Source organism: Rhyacophila brunnea, unplaced genomic scaffold (genome assembly GCF_057557595.1).
Source record: "Rhyacophila brunnea isolate RB1 unplaced genomic scaffold, BYU_Rbru_1.0 scaffold_12, whole genome shotgun sequence".
Lineage (NCBI taxonomy): Eukaryota > Metazoa > Arthropoda > Insecta > Trichoptera > Rhyacophilidae > Rhyacophila > Rhyacophila brunnea.
In genome coordinates, this window is record NW_028232774.1 from 25,972,486 (window position 1) to 25,989,227 (window position 16,742).

At 34.6% G+C, this 16,742-nt stretch overlaps 1 protein-coding gene across 1 annotated transcript in view; it reads left to right on the plus strand.

Annotated features, from left to right (window-relative positions):
* LOC147077990 (ovochymase-1-like) overlaps nucleotides 1–16,742 on the plus strand; it is a 78,074-nt gene that overhangs the window by 38,908 nt on the left and 22,424 nt on the right. The window contains exons 12-13 of the mRNA XM_085961075.1: nucleotides 2,006–2,208; nucleotides 3,773–3,824. Coding sequence (XP_085817201.1) covers nucleotides 2,006–2,208; nucleotides 3,773–3,824 — 255 coding nt within the window. The remainder of the gene's footprint in view (nucleotides 1–2,005; nucleotides 2,209–3,772; nucleotides 3,825–16,742) is intronic.

The window sequence follows — 16,742 nt, forward strand, 5'->3', positions numbered from 1 at the left end:
CATTTTAGAATCAGTATTGTTTAAAATATTAATTTGCTTGACTAGTGACGGTGTTGATGATTCTAACATTTCAGTTGTGTTTACCAGATGACCATAATTTGAAGTGATGAATGCCAATTCATTTTTTATGGAACGGTTTCCCATTATTTCTTTTGCTATTGAAATAGAGTTGGAATCTTCTTCATCAATCATCTCCATAATTTCTTATTATTTTTTCCAAATTCGCAGTATAGCAATTTACTGCACTAAGCCAAGTTCCCCACCGAGTAATCACGGGTTAAGGGGGTAGTAATTGAAATTGAAATTTTGTATTTATGTGAAAATATGTGCTTAAACCTAGAATATGTAAAAATATGTAATTATCCAAAAATATGTACAAATAGGTGCTAACAAATAGGGATTAAATGTTTCAAAATTATCTGAAACAGATAGATATTTTTGATATTTGAGTACCTTGATATCAAAGTAGGAAAAACGCCACCTCCCACTAAATTCATGTTTTAATTGATTATGGTAGTGCAAGTGATGCTCTTTTCAGAAAAATCCACCAAAAGTATCAAAAACGGTGGTTTTCATAGAGATTTTTGAGTTTAAAGTTAGTATGTTTTATGAAAAACGGACACTTTTCACACATGTTTGTGAGTCTCTTGTAAAATTTTGTAAATGGCTTATGTCCCACTTTGATACTAAGCTAGTCATTTTGTTGTAGAGCCGCTCAAAAAATATTTAAATACCTTAGAATCCTAAGACTACAATATTAATACTATCGTACTATGGTACTTGACGGAGTTCCATTAGAACTCGCATCTTCTTGCATTGTCCAAATGAGCACTCGTCAATATTTATCAATTCGTCGCTTTGTGAAAATTATTGCTAATAACTACGCCAATGATAACAATGACAAAATCCCATTCGTGCCAACTTTTACTACGATTTTAACATGTATATGTTTTACCGCTCGCCGTGACATTAAAATAAAATCCTGTGCACCAAATTCAAGTGTAACGCAAAATTTTACCATGACATGATAATACTCATTTTATTACAATTTTCCACAACATCGTGACGAGCATGGTGGCCGAGCGGTCTAAGGCTGCAATAAATGTATAAAAATTGAATTGAAGTTCTGTTGGCGTGGGTTCGAATCCAACTTCCGACAAATATTTTTATATTTTATTTTATTACTTATACGTATTTCTTAAATCATTAATTTATATTTTTACCATAGTAAGACAAATATACGTTAATAAGTGAACACTAGACTAAACAAATTGACGATAAAAACATTCTTCTATTTATAAAATATCTAAAATTGTGTTTGGTTTAATGGCATAATTTTAGATATTGAATAAATAAATGAATGTTTTTTGACTATTATCAATTATAATATGACTTGGATTTAGTATTTAATTTAATTTTTAAAAGTAACAAACACTATCTACATCAGTGGTCGGTAACCTTTTGAGAGACTGGGTAAAAAAATCAATTTTGAAAAAAATATTTGGTTAGTGGGTAAATGCTGAGTATCTCCGTACATGGAAGTACATTGGAATGTGGATATGTGTCTTCAATTGCTCTCAGACATCTACATGTTCCAATGTACTTCCGTGTAGTGGAGGTACTCATTATCAGGCTACTGATGTTTTTTGAGAGCCCTTGTCAATAATTTTATAAAAATGCTAGTTTGCGCTTGATAGTTAGTTACTATGGATTTTGGCCCTTCTTACAACCTTCTGATTGTCATGTGGCTTTTTATAGAGGTAATTACATATTATGTGTCTCATGATTTTTAACATTACGTGCGTATTGATGAATTGAACTTAAAGATTATGAACTTTTCTTGGTCAATTATTAATTTGACTATTTATTCGCACAAGTTTAGTACAAATTGTCATGTTTGCATTATACCCAATTTGTGTAGGTACTTCAACTACGCCTTGAATCGATGTATACTGGATGACTAACTTTGTGGAGAACCTTACCAAATATTTGTTTGTATTTTTAGGCAAGGATGCACGATGCCAATTAATCCTTTGAATGGAAACTTCGTGCTCATTGGACCGCGGAAGACTACTCCCGGAGAAGGGGTTAATCATAGGTCACAGATCAGTTTAAGATGTGACAAAGGTTATACTCCTTCAGACATTGAAAACAATATCTGCGATGAGTTTATCGATGATTGGATCAAAGAACTTCCAATATGCGAAGGTAGGCTTTTTATTTTAACACTACAATACGCTGTTAAGCCCTATGACAGTAGTGAAGCAGTGGTACAATCACAAAAATTCCTAGACAAAAAAAAATACGACAAAAATCGCCACGTGAGAACGCGGAGGTGGTCAACTAATCACTAGTTGAATTAAAGTCAGTTACTAAGGAAAATACTATTTCGGCCTGACTGACTCGTGAGTCAAATAGAAATGTGAAATCTAATCGACGAAAACTCTTTAACGACGAAATTTTAAAAGACTTAGGTATGTGTAGTAGACACTGCCAATTTCCAATCTAACATGAATACAATTTTTCAATACCTACTCATTGTATGTGTAGGTACATATGTGTCAATTTAATGCCCACGATAGCTGAGTGGATAATGTGTCGGTTTATATTGTCGTTGGTCCGGGGTTCCAATCCCCAATCTGGTAAAGTCACAAATTGATTTTCAATGTGTGTTTTGGACTAGAATATGGACCTAATATGTTGAGCAAGTGGCTAACATTCATTTCTCGTAAAAAATCTCTTAATACAACCTCCACTTTATGGAGGCCCATATTATGATATTTTTAGGATCGGGCATGGTTAAAAAAATTCTTCAATATTTGAGCCTGTGATTAAGTTGACTTAAAGGGGGCTCAGCGTAGGTCAAAATGGAGCGTGGGTCAAACACGCACGTTAACATCATTTTACTCCCTATTTCAATTATAGTTTGTCAATTTATGGCTACGGCCGTATGTTGTAGCTTAACTACTGGGGAATGCCAAAAGAAATGGCGTATTTCAAAAAAACACTACCTTATTCTTAGGTCAATAATTATTATAAAGCAATCATTATTCATAAGATGTTTATCACACTTGAATGGTCAAAAACATAACTTATAATCAGTATCTTTAGAATTATCTTCAAATGTCTTCTTGCTCATTTTTTGAATAATAAAATGCCTAATTCTTATCAAATTTGGGATCACAGAGATTATCAATATATTTTTTATCGTAAATATTTCACTAAAATAATGTCGACATAAATTATACTGATGGTTTTATAAATGCGTTTAAAATTTAATAAATGTAAAAAATCTTAACACCACTGCACATTTATGTACTGAAATATGACTATATTCTAAAACATTAGAGCGAGAGGTTTAAAAGAATACTACTATTTTATGTAATAAAAATACCTTCAAATGTTTAAAATAAATATAAAGGATAATTAGGCTTCAAAATTATATACATAGATTATCTACAACGTTTAAGGAATGTCCATGATCATGCTTTTAAAATAGAAAAAAAGCTCCATTTTGACCCACGCCCGCCCTTAAGATGTGAATGCGGATTTCAATAAAGACCAGTATTGTAATAAAATGTGATTTATTTTTCAACCACATTCAAATACACTTTTTTACAAATGTCCTTTTGTTTTTCACATGCTGCATTCATCATTAAGTTAATGTCTCAATGTCTGATACTCAGAGATATAATAATATGTGCCTTGTAAAATTTTACTTCCTAGTTGAATTGTTACAGCTGTTGATTATTGAATAATATTTTCTTTTCAGTGACTCCTGTGACGCAAGATAGTGTTTCGGATACCCAACCATCAACCAGTAGGTAAGTAACTAATTAATAATGTGTAAATAATAGACGCCTCGAACAAGTAAACTCAATGATACATTACATTAAGCCCCCGAACGCAGGTTTCCAACTTTTCGTCGTGACCCCCTTTTTTGACCCCATCCAAAATAAAATATGTACATGGTATGCATTGATGAACGCGGCGTTACTCTTAATGAAATTAATTTGAAAGGCATAATATTATTCTCAACACATTTTTATTTATTCCCATTTGTTAAAATAATTCTGATTTTTTTAAAACTTAAAACATTGGCGATATATTTAGTTTATTTTTTGTAGTAGTATTGATGCTATAAGTATTATATACATGAGCAAGTTGTCTCTTTTCGTGTTTAAATTGTGTTCATTTTCCGTAAAGGTATCTCTTTGGTCACTTTTGTGATACCTAATTGAACAAAAAGTACTTACATAATATAACGATGTCATGACCTATAGCTGCGTAGGTACTGGCCGAAAACAGCCGAACGCAACCGAACATCAAAAAGTGCACGTTTATGTTGCCGGACTATAGCAATGGCTACAATTTTAGCAACGACAACAATTACAATCAGGCGCGCACAAAGAAAAATCGTTTGGGGCACTACATTGAAAAAAAATATCCATCCTATATTATTTTATTATTTTTTTGCGGAAAAAATCTAACAGGTGCCCGCAACGTGAAAAGTCACTTTTGAGTTGTTTTCTAGAGTCGTGAACGAATTGGAACATTCGAACTGAAAAATACATCTAGCAACTCGTTACTCGTTAATTGTCATCTCTATGGTATTTACTTAGGGGTGGGAATTAATCGCACGTCGCGTTAGCCAAGATTCATATCTACAAAAAATATTCAAACATTTATAAAATAGTTTCCACATAAACTAAATAATACCAAACTAAAGTAATGTATCATGTTTAAAAATATAAGTTAACTTAGCTTTGACAACTAGTCACATAGAAAAAAGAGGAAATTCACAAAGCGAAACAATATTTCACCAAGCAAAATAATCCTCGCTCGTGACTAACTTCACGATGGTCGACTACGGTGACGTCATTGTGCGAATCGTCATAATATTTCAGATCTGTCAAAATAAAGTACATAATGATGTTACAGTAGAAAATGTCGTTTTAACAGCGTTATGTCAATAAAATCGAAGACACATAAAACACCATGTATGTTGTATCCTTAGATTATAGAAAAATATAGATGGAGCTATTATGAGTGTTTGTCCCTGAACAGATGACGAAATTTTTCTCGCGCTTGGGTCGCCCCCACCACGCGTCCTTCACGACCCTTTCAAGGGTTTTTCGGAAATACATGACAGTGTGCGTGAACATTTGCTTGGCGTAGTGTTGCCAGATTTCGAATGATTTTACAAGCGATTTATTTTTATATTATATTAATAAATATTAGCAGAGTGAATTTTGGTAATAAGAAATATATTTAGGTAACACACAATCTCAAAAATACGATCAATATTTATTACATTCCTAAAGGTGTTCGGAGAAATAATGTTTTCATAAAATTGTCGCTTTCATAAAAACGCCGGCGTGTAGCGTGCAAAGTTGACCGGCTTTCAACTTTTCTCGGTAAATTGTTTACAATCTGCTTGTTCGATGATGACACTAAGCGACTTTACAGGCAGATTGTAAATTCGGCAACAAGCAGCTCGTAAAGTAGCTCAATGTAATTGACGCATAAGTAAACACAAAAATACCACAATTTATAAAGATTTTAAAAATAGACCCATTATGATAAAAATCGGTTTATTCTGAATTTTAAATATCGAAACATTAGGTAACGATTATATTAGAAAAAAAAAATACAGATCTATGGATACATGCTTTCCCCTCCATCACCCGCCACGTCTCAACACCCTTGCAAGCATATACCATGGCGTAACGAACGAGAAGCGTCCTTCAAAATTGTGCTGGGAGCATTCCCTTTCAACCGATGAATGGGAACACTACCAGAGGATGTGATTGGCACCCTGCTATTTGCCACATAAGCATGTATCGAATTTTATTAAGCCAAGCTGACAGAGCTCGTTGACGAAGCCACCGTGACCAGTTAAGAACTAGGAAGTCCAATGGTCTGGAGTCTATTGGTTATCTCCATGCGCCACATACTATTCGGAAAGAACAAAGACGTTTACACAAATCTAGTAAATCTAAAAAAATAGCCTAGTCAAATCAGATACATAAAACAAAATCAATAATTCACATTTACGTAAATTTACAATCATATAGTAGGTACATCGGAGATGGCGCGTTATAAAGAGGCAAGTGATGCGTTCGATAAATGCTGGAGAACACGTTATTAGTAGCTAACACTAAAAATGAGACATATTTAGTTTAAATGCGAATAAAATATGTACTGGAATTTGCTAGGAAAATAATTCTGAAAATTAAACATGAATTTTAATATAAAACGACAATTTATATAGATATTCAAGGAATAAGATATTATAGCCCTTGGTTTTGGATTAGTTTTTTTAAAAATTGTCGTTTTGTATACAAGTTTTTCAACAAACTCTGACGTTTCAAAATATAGTGTGGTACTTACTTATGGTGATACGAATCCGATAAATAGGTGATAAATGATATGTAAAAACTACCGCTATATTTTATACACCAGCAGCCGTAGCTGATTTATTCATACAACAGATAAGCTTGAATACGAAATATTAAAATATGTGTATAATATCGTAAAATGTGCAATATTATTTTAAAACAGATGAAATCAAAAATCACAAATCTGGCAACATTTTTACCCACACTTGCAGAATTCTGGCGTGTACGCAACGAAATGTAAGCTAAGCAAGGAAATGTTTTCAGATTACAGAATAATATAGAATAATCACTGTTTATGAAGTACTTATAAGTGGAAAGTAATCCCATGTTCCTTTTTTTGGTTTCTAGATGTGTTTTGACATCGTTTTATAGAACAAGACGGCATATTTTCCGATTTTTGTATAGATGTTGTCGGCACAATGTCAGTTTATTGACTGACTGCCGTTTTCGTGGCGTGTTGGCTATGCACCTTGCTAAAACATGACTTAATAAAAGCGGCTATTGCGGAGGGCTTGGTTGTATCTATATAATAATTATAACCTTTCATCAAATTGATCATTTCTTTTTTAATGAATTTGTTCATAGTTTTATATAAGTACATATTAAAATATACTATTGTATCTGAATATCATAATATGCACAATACAATTAAGTACCTATGCTCATGTTAAAATATTCTTACCGCAAAGAACAGCAAAATATATTTTCCTTCGATATCATACCTATTCATTTTTGAGTAATATATTGAAAAGTGATAAAAAATTCGTTCCATAGTGAAAATCCAACATTTAACAGTTGTCAATTATTTGTAAAATCATCCATTTTCGATGTGAATTTCATTTTTTTAAACGTTGTTGGCACTTTGTAAAAACATTTTCTTTAATTATTGTTTGAATATATATTCCCCTTTACTTTACTGTTTAGTATTTTCACCCTGCTGACCAAGAGATATTTTTTGTTTAACTTATTATTGTAACAGTAGCAACTGAACGTATATTATGAACCAATCGAATCAAACGTTCACGCAATCGAGTTGGTAACTGAATTGTCCAGTGTAATTACTATTAAAAGTCGGCGATTGATCACGACTATCGTTGATTTTGGTTATGTCTGCGAGTTTGCTGGTGTAAATTAATAGGCCTTGACCGCCACGTGTGTGCATACCGGTATATGCATCCTGCGCGCGCACACTATATTATTATGTATACAATTTAGTTGTGGTGGTTTCATCAAGTCTTTATCACGGTTTCTTTGATGTAGTCATCGATAATTTCTGGACACAACTGATGCGGCCACATGAATTATTTTCCTTCAAACTACTAACCTGGTGTCACTCAACTGACTAAACTAAGTCGCATGTACCATAACTTGGTGGTAGAAATTACATAAAATTAATTGGGTTCATACTAAATAAATTAACATCACTTATTAGGGGCTATCTGATTAAGACCTTCATCTTTTTAAGTAGGTAGCGAGGTACTGAGATATCCCGGGTTCTGTGGCTAGCTCAAGATGTTGGTAGAACCCAAGATTCACAAAATTAAATAATATAAGGGTAAATTCAGGGACTTCCTTAATAAATTTGAAATAAGTTCGTTGTGATGTTGAAGGTGGAACTATTGCGAAACCTGATCTTGTGCCTCGCTCACCACAATAGCTCACTGTACTCTGATAGAGTCACGGCTAACCGTGTATACCGTTGTCAGAGCACTACAGTGCTAAGCTAAGTCAAGGCCAAGTCCGGCTCATTGCTAACTGATTGTTCAATTTTTTTTTCCTACCTTTTCTTTTAACTGAGACCTTGTGAGGTCTGAGAGGCAGACCTCAGTTTCCTGACTATTATTTCTAGGGCTGGGTCTTGTAAGTACATTATTGCCCTTTCCCGCATGTAATCTGGCTAAGTATTGAGCTGTTGAATTTACATTTACCTTCGCTTTTCAAACAAACAAACAAAAAAACCCTCTTCCAAATATTGTCCTTATGGGTCCAACAAACAAAAAGTTCATCCTTTAGCAGGATGTTCGGCTCTAAATTATTATGATCTTGTGTGGATCATTTTATAACATCAAAGATGTTCGCCCAGTCCTTAGGGGGTATACCCCGTTTTCTGTTTTCCACAAGTTTAGCTCTCACCTGGGCTTTGAGCCCGAGTCTCATTCTGATGTACATTATAAAGCTACCTAGTTTAACGCTTAGGGCTTCCAAACATTCTTTTACCTCTACCGCTAGACCCTTGAAGGGATCCGGCGGGGTCAGAATACTGCTGGCCGCATCCGCTGTGGAAGAGGTACCTGTAATTGAGTGAGAAGGGGGTGGATCATCAGGATTTGGAGAGTCAGGGGGCATCATCTTATGACGGAGCCTAGCTTCCTTGCGCTTGTGCTTAAAATTTTGAATTTTGTTGGCAAATAGTGTAGGTTTCTTATGAGGCCCTTCTGTCAATCTATTCAAGAAGGTCTCTCTGTATTTAGTTATGGTTTCGGCAATGTCGATTCCATCGTGTTTTGAATTGATGTGTTTGGTGAGGTAGGTGAGGCTTGAGTTCGTAGACGATTCTAAGGCATCTGTTCTCTATTGTTTGCAGCATCTTTAAATTGGATTTGGTGATATCAGTAGTCCAAATTGGGGATGCATACAGCATGGTTGGTTTAATAACCATGCTATATAGTGCCTTTTTGTTTTCTTCTGAGAGACAACTTCTACGGTTGAAGATGGGTCTAAGAACCCCCATCGCCATAAAGGCTTTTCGCCTGGCTTCTAATAGGTGAGGTGTCCAGTTCAATCTATGGCGAAGGTATACTCCGAGGTATTTCACAGTGTTACTGAATGAACAATGGATGTCACAAACAGTAATTTTTCCTTTATATGATTTTTGGCTCCGCGAGAAGAGAATCGCCTCCGTCTTCTCCGCGTTAACTTTAAGTCTCCAGCGACTGAAATAATCAGTTAGCTGTCGAGTGCCCTTTTCTAAGTTCTTAATCGCCGTGTCAGTCTGGCGACTGGTGGAAAGGATGGCTGTGTCATCTGCGTATAGCGCCAGTGTGCAGTTGGCGAGATTTGGCATATCATTTATGAAATGATTGAAGAGCCTAGGCCCCATCAAAAATGCCCTATGGTACCCCTGCATCGATAGTGCGGTGAGATGAATTCTCCCGTTTGACCACTGCAAAAAGCGCTCGACCGCTCAGGTAGTTCTGGATGATTTTTGTGATGTACACGGGCATGTACGTGGTAAAAAGTTTGTGGATTATACCGTCATGCCAGACCGTATCAAATGCCTTTTCGAGGTCCAACAGAACCATACCAGTGGTCTTGTGCTGCCTCATATCGGCCATCACAATCCCGGTAATTCTGGAGAGTTGTAGGGTCGTTGATAGACCCTTCCTGAAACCATATTGGGTGTCCGGGAGGACTTGATTGTGGAATGGAAGAAAGCGTCGAAGGATCACTTTCTCGAAAAGTTTGCTTATGCCATCTAGTAGACTTATAGGTCTGTAGTTTACAGCCAAAGAGTGGTCTTTCTTAGGTTTTGCTATAGCGACAACGTGAGCCGTTTTCCAGGTCTTTGGAAAGTATCCGCGCAGCAGACAAGCATTGAATATCTTAGCAAAATGTATCCGCGCCTTTTCAGGGAGTCGTTTCAACATGTAATTTGTGATATTGTCTCGTCCGGGTGCCTTTCTGGCGATCAAGGTATTGATAGATCTAGAGATCTCGTGCAGTTCAACAATTTTAACATCATCGGGATCGATGTCTTCTTTCGCAAGTGCAAGAATTGAGTTGTTCACCAAGGCTTTAGTAGCTGAATCGGTGTCCGACTGGATTTTAGTATTATTGACGAACGCATCGGCAAGTGCGTCTGCTTTTTTGAGATCTGAGTACACGAAATTTCGACTAGTCGCATTCTCTCTGAGGGGCTTTATAACAGACGGGCCCGTTTTAATCGCCCTGGATAGTGCCCAGAGTGAGTTCCGCAGGTCGTCTGTATAAATTCTGCAGTCCTTGAGTTTATTGTCCCAATGCTCGGCTTGTAGTTCTGATACTATCTTCTTGATTTTACCTTGCAAAGTATTGATCTCACGTTTGATGAAGTGATTTGTGCGTCTAGCTTTGTTCCAGTCCTTGCGTAGGTGGTTTCTAGTATTGATGAGCTCTATGGCCTCATCATTAAGATCCACCCTGATGGGATTTTTCTTGATTTTCGGAATATAGTGACGTCTCGCTGTGAGAATAGTCTCAGTGAGTTCGACGGCCGCTGTCTCTATCTCTACCTCCGTTTGAAAGGTTCTAGGCGTGAGATCAATGCATCGATTAATATGCCTCTTGAATGGGTGCCATTTGGCTTTAGAGTAGTCAAATTGGATTTTACTTTCTTTATCGTATTCGCCTCCAACTTCGAAATAAATTGGCAGGTGATCCGACTTCAGTGCATTAACAACTCTCGAGACACCGGTTTCTGGGGAGTTGTTTGCTAACACAAAATCTAAAACTGCTAAGTTGCAACGAGCTTGGACACGAGTCGGCTCGTCAGGATGTGAGATTGAGAAATCGTATTTCTCTATAATCTTTAAGAGGGCATTGCCACGGGCGTTGTTGGAATGGCAGTTCCAAATCTTATTATGTGCATTAAAATCACCTGCTAGGATGACTGAGCCTCTGATTTTTACGTTCCTAAAGTTAATTATATCTTAATATCGCTTATATTCTAATTATAATTATCTGAATTCGCGTTATTGTTAAGTTTTGGCGCGCTTCACGAGCTAATTTTTCACGTCCATGCGTATGTCTTTTTTTCTACTGCTAGTACTGCTTCAAAATGGCCGCATAGACCGCTATAAAAAAAAGAATCTCATGACGCCCATGCTATCTCTCTTCCTCGAGTGATGCAACTTTAACATCCATCTCCTTCATACGCATTTAAAAATCCTATATAGACTTACAATATGTCATTGCTTACAAGCTATTACTATTACATACTGTACCCTTACAATGTTCTACGTACAAAATTATTTACAATTTTAATGCTATGGTTTGCAATTTTATAACCATGAACATATAATAATTATAAGTACTAGCTGAGCCAGCTGGCGGTCGCCAGTCTGTCTCGCTAGGTCTTGCAGACGGCTTGGCGGTGTTGGATTTTAATATAATTGTGAAGTATGCATAGATGGCGCCATATTTTTCCCTTCGGGATGGGCTACCACTGACATTTTAATTTTAATACAATATATGTGTAAGTATGTACAGTTAAATATGATAAATAATTATACATCTCAATCATTCGAATATAAAGCAATATAATATGTGATTATCATAAATAGCGATCCAATATAACGTAATATTAATTTCCTTCGGGTCCCATTGAGATAATAGAAGAAGGTTAGCAGTGTAAAAAATAAGTTTAAACATTATTTTGTTTCATTGTCTATAAAAAATAAATGCTTGCAGCCTTAGAATAATATTTAAAAAATCAAAATTTGAATTAAAAATTAACCTTAAACAATATAGTTTCCCGGTGCGGGACATTCATATTGAGAGAAATGCTGATAAATAATGAAGCAATACATATTATATCTGATAAGAATAGGAATTTATAAGACCTAAAGATGTGGAAACAGCTTAAAGAGGCCTTCATCCAGCAGTGGATTGATACAGGTTGATGACGATAATGACGATATAAATGGATAGGTATATAAAATCACAAATTTTAAAAAATATAGCATTTTATATAACCAAGAAAAGAAGAATTAGGTTGGGATACCCTTCATCCAGCAGTGGATTAATCTTGGTTGATGATGATAATGACGATATTATGAATGGGTAAATATAATATCAGCAATTTTGATAAATATAGCAATTCATATGACCGACAGAAATTCAAACAACTTAGAGAGGCCTTCAGCCACCGGTGGATTGATTCAGGCTCATAATGATAAGGGAAATATAAATAGATATAATATAATATCACCGATTTTGATAAATACAGCAATTCAAATGACAGAAAGGAGTAGAATCAGGCATGGGAGGACTTTATCCAGCAGTAGATGAGTTCAGGTCAATGATGATAAGGACGATAGAAATAGGTATAATATAGTAGTAGAATCAGGTTGCGGAACCCTTCTCTTCCCATCTCAGTGGATTGATCCTGGTTGATGATGACGATATGAATATGTAGATAAAAGTAATATCACCGATTTTGATAAATACAGAAATTCATATCACAGAAAGGAGTAGAATCAGGCTAAGGAGGTCTTTATTAAGCAGTGGATTGGTTCAGGTCGATGATGATGATGATGACGATATGAATATGTAAATAAAGAATATAATATCACCGATTTTGATAAATACAGAAATTCATATAACATAAAGGAGTAGAATCAGGTTAGCGAGGTCTTTATTAAGCAGTGGATTGGTTCAGGTTGATGATGACAATGATGATAATGATGATATGAATATGTAGATAAATATAATATCACCGATTTTGATAAATACAGCAATTCATATAACAGAAAGGAGTAGAATCTGTCTAGAGAGGTCTTTATTAAGCAGTGGATTGGTTCAGGTCGATGATGATGATGATAACGATATGAATATGTAGATTAATATAATATCGCTGATTTTGATAAATACAGAAATTCATATGACAGAAAGGAGTAGAATCAGGCTAGGGAGGTCTTTATTAAGCAGTGGATTAATCCTGGTTGATGATGATGATGATATGAATATGCAGATAAATATAATATCACCGATTTTTATAAATACAGGGATTCATATGACAGAACGGAGTAAAATCAGGCTAGGGAGGTCTTTATTAAGCAGTGTATTGGTTCAGATCGATGTGATGATGATGATGATGTTGACGATATGAATATGTAGATAAATATAATATCACCGATTTTGATAAATACAGAAAATCATATGACAAAAAGGAGTCGAATCAGTCTATATGGAGGTCTTTATTAAGCAGTGGATTGGTCCTGGTTGATGATGATGATGATGACAATATGAATATGTAGATAAATATAATATCACCGATTTTGATAAATACAGCAATTCATATGACAGAAAGGAGTAGATTCGGGCTAGGGAGGCCATTATTCAGCAGTGGATGGGTTCAAGTCGATGATGATAAGATGGATAGAAATATGTATAATATCATAAATTCGTTAAACCAATAAGAGTAGAATCAGGTTGCGGAACTTTTCATCCAGCAGTGGATTGATCCTGGTTGATGATGATGATGATTATGATGACGATATAAATATGTAGATAAATAACATTAGAAATTCAAATCTGTCAAGAATACAATCAACGATGAGAGGCCTTCATCCAGCAGTGGATTTATTGAGGCTCGTGATAATAATGGCATTATATATAGATAGGTAGATAATAATATAAGATCACTGATTTTGATAAATATAACAATTCATGTAGGAGTAGAATAAGGCTAAGGAGGCCTTCATCTAGCAGGTCAAGATTGATGATGATAGGGACGATAAAAATAGGTAGATATTATACAATATCACACATTTTGATGACTATAACAATTCGTCTTAATTTCTTTCATTGTTTGCAATGGCAACTTTGTTAGTTTAATATGACTACTATGGAAATTAGTAGCCTAGGTAATTATTCAATAAAAAAAGATTGAGTGAACAGCCACAAAGAAGTATTTAAAAAAATCAAATTTGGAATATCACGTTATCTATGAAATGGCGGACAGTGGCGGACCCCGCCGTCAGAAGATATTATACGTAGTGAATTGTACCAAGATTATGTTTTTTTCACCGGAAAAAAGTGCGCCAATGCCTACATTACGATATTTGAATAAAAATAATCGATTTCGTTTGTCAAATTAAGGATCAGAAGTTCTTAAGCGACGAAGACGTCATTCGTACGTTAAAAGAAGTATGGCGAATTGTATACGCAATATGAGAAAATATCGGTTATAAACGTCACGTTTCTGTAAAATCATTGAAAATTTCTGAAATGTGATCAATTCAATCGGTAGATGAATCGGTAGCGCACATTTTGAAGTGAAGATGTAAAAATAACAATAAAATGTCGCTTAAATGAGCTGTTGGTGCGTTTTCCAAAATCTCTTAAGATAATAATATATAGGAGACTAGCTGAGCCAGCTGGCTCTCGCCAGTCTGTCTCGCTAGGTCTTGCAGACGGCTTGGCGGTGTTGGATTTTATTATAATTGATAAGTATGCATAGATGGCGCCATAGTTTTCTCTTCGAGATGGGTTTTTTATTCACGTCAGACAGTTTGACATTTCGCTAATAATAATAGAATGAGGTTGCGGAATCCTTCATCCAGCAGTGGATTGATCCTAGTTGATGATGATGATGATTACGATATTTTTATGTAGATAAATATAATATCACCAATTTTGATAAATACAGCAATTCAAATGACAGAAAGGAGTAGAATATGGGTAGGGAGGCCTTTATCCAGCAGTGGATTGGATCAGGTCGATGGTGATGATGACGATATTAATATGTAGATAAATATAATATCACCGATTTTGATAAATACAGCAATTCAAATGACAGAAAGGAATATAATCAGGCTAGGGAACCCTTCATCCAGCAGTGGATTGATCCTAGTTGATGATGATGATGATGATAACGATATGAATATGTAGATAAATATAGTTTCACCGATTTTGCTAAATACAGCAATTCAAACGACAGAAAGGAGTAGAATCAGGCTAGGGAGGGCTTTATTCAGCAGTGGATTGGTTCAGGTCGATGATGATAATGACAATATGAATATTTAGATAAATATAATATCACCGATTTCGATAAATACAGTAATTAAAATGCAGAAAGATATAGAATCAGGCTAGGGAGGCCTTAATCCAGCAGTGGATTGGTTCAGGTCGATGTTGATAAGGATGATATAAATAGGTAAAGTATCATAAATTCGTTTAACTGCTAGTAGTAGAATCAGGTTGCGGAACCCTTCATCCAGCAGTGGATTGATCCTAGTTGATGATGATGATGATAACGATACGAATATGTATATAAATATAATATCACCGATTTTGATAAATACAGGAATTCAAATGACAGAAAGGAATAGAATCAGGCTAAGGAGGCCTTTATCCAGCAGTGGATTGATCCTGGTTGATAATGATTTAAATAATATGTATAACACCAATTATTGTTGAATAGGTACCTTTTAAATATGTTTGGGTTATATGAGCTAATTGAATGTATATAAGTTTCATTGGTTTAAAATATTATCATTTAACAGCCATAAAAAAAATGTTACGTTATCAAATTTTGAAATAATATTCTATGGTTGATCCAGTGCTGCCATGTCTACTGAAATTTCAGTAGATCAACTGATATTTTTTTTCGAAATTCAAGAAATCTACTGATATTTGTGTTTCTCCATAATTGTAAATTAACCTATGATTCTTTTAATAATAAACTTGAAATGATTTACGCATGACCTTTTTTGATGTTATACACTTCTAAATTGACATAAAAAGCATTGTAACTCTACCCAAGAGCGCCATTTTACCCATTAATATCATCATTGCTTACAATAAATTAATATTATTAGTTATTGTTATTCGTATTAGTTTTAAATCATATCTAATAAACCACATTTTTCAAAATCTACTGATATTTTATGAAATCTACTGAATTTTTTGTCAAAATCTACTGAAATTTTAAATTTTGCCTTGGCAGCACTGGGTTTGATCGCATAGTCAGTGTTGCCATGTCTATCTACTGAATTTTTAAATTTTGACTTGGCAACACTGCAACCCAGTGCTGCCAATTCAAAATTTTAAATTTCAGTAGATTTTTACAAAAAAATCAGTAGATTTCATAAAATATCAGTAAATTTTGAAAAATGTGGTTTATTAGATAATAATTGATTTAAAAATAATAAGAATAACAAAAACTAATTAAATTAATTTACTGTAAACAATGATGATATTAATGGGTAAAATGGCGCTCTTGGGTAGAGTTACAATGCTTTTTATGTCAATTTAGAAGTGTATAACATCAAAAAAGGTCATGCGTAAATCATTTCAAGTTTATTATTAAAAGAATCATCAGTTAATTTACAATTATGGAGAAACACAAATATCAGTAGATTTCTTGAATTTCGAAAAAAAATCAAAAATTCAGTATATTGGAAAAAAATATCAGTTGATCTACTGAAATTTCAGTAGACATGGCAACACTGCTGGGTTGATCGCATAGTCAGTGTTGCCATGTCTACTGGAATTTCATTAGATCTGCTGACATTTTCAGGAAAAGAAGAAATTATGATATTTGTGATGAACAAAAGTCACTTTTTACATGATTTTTCA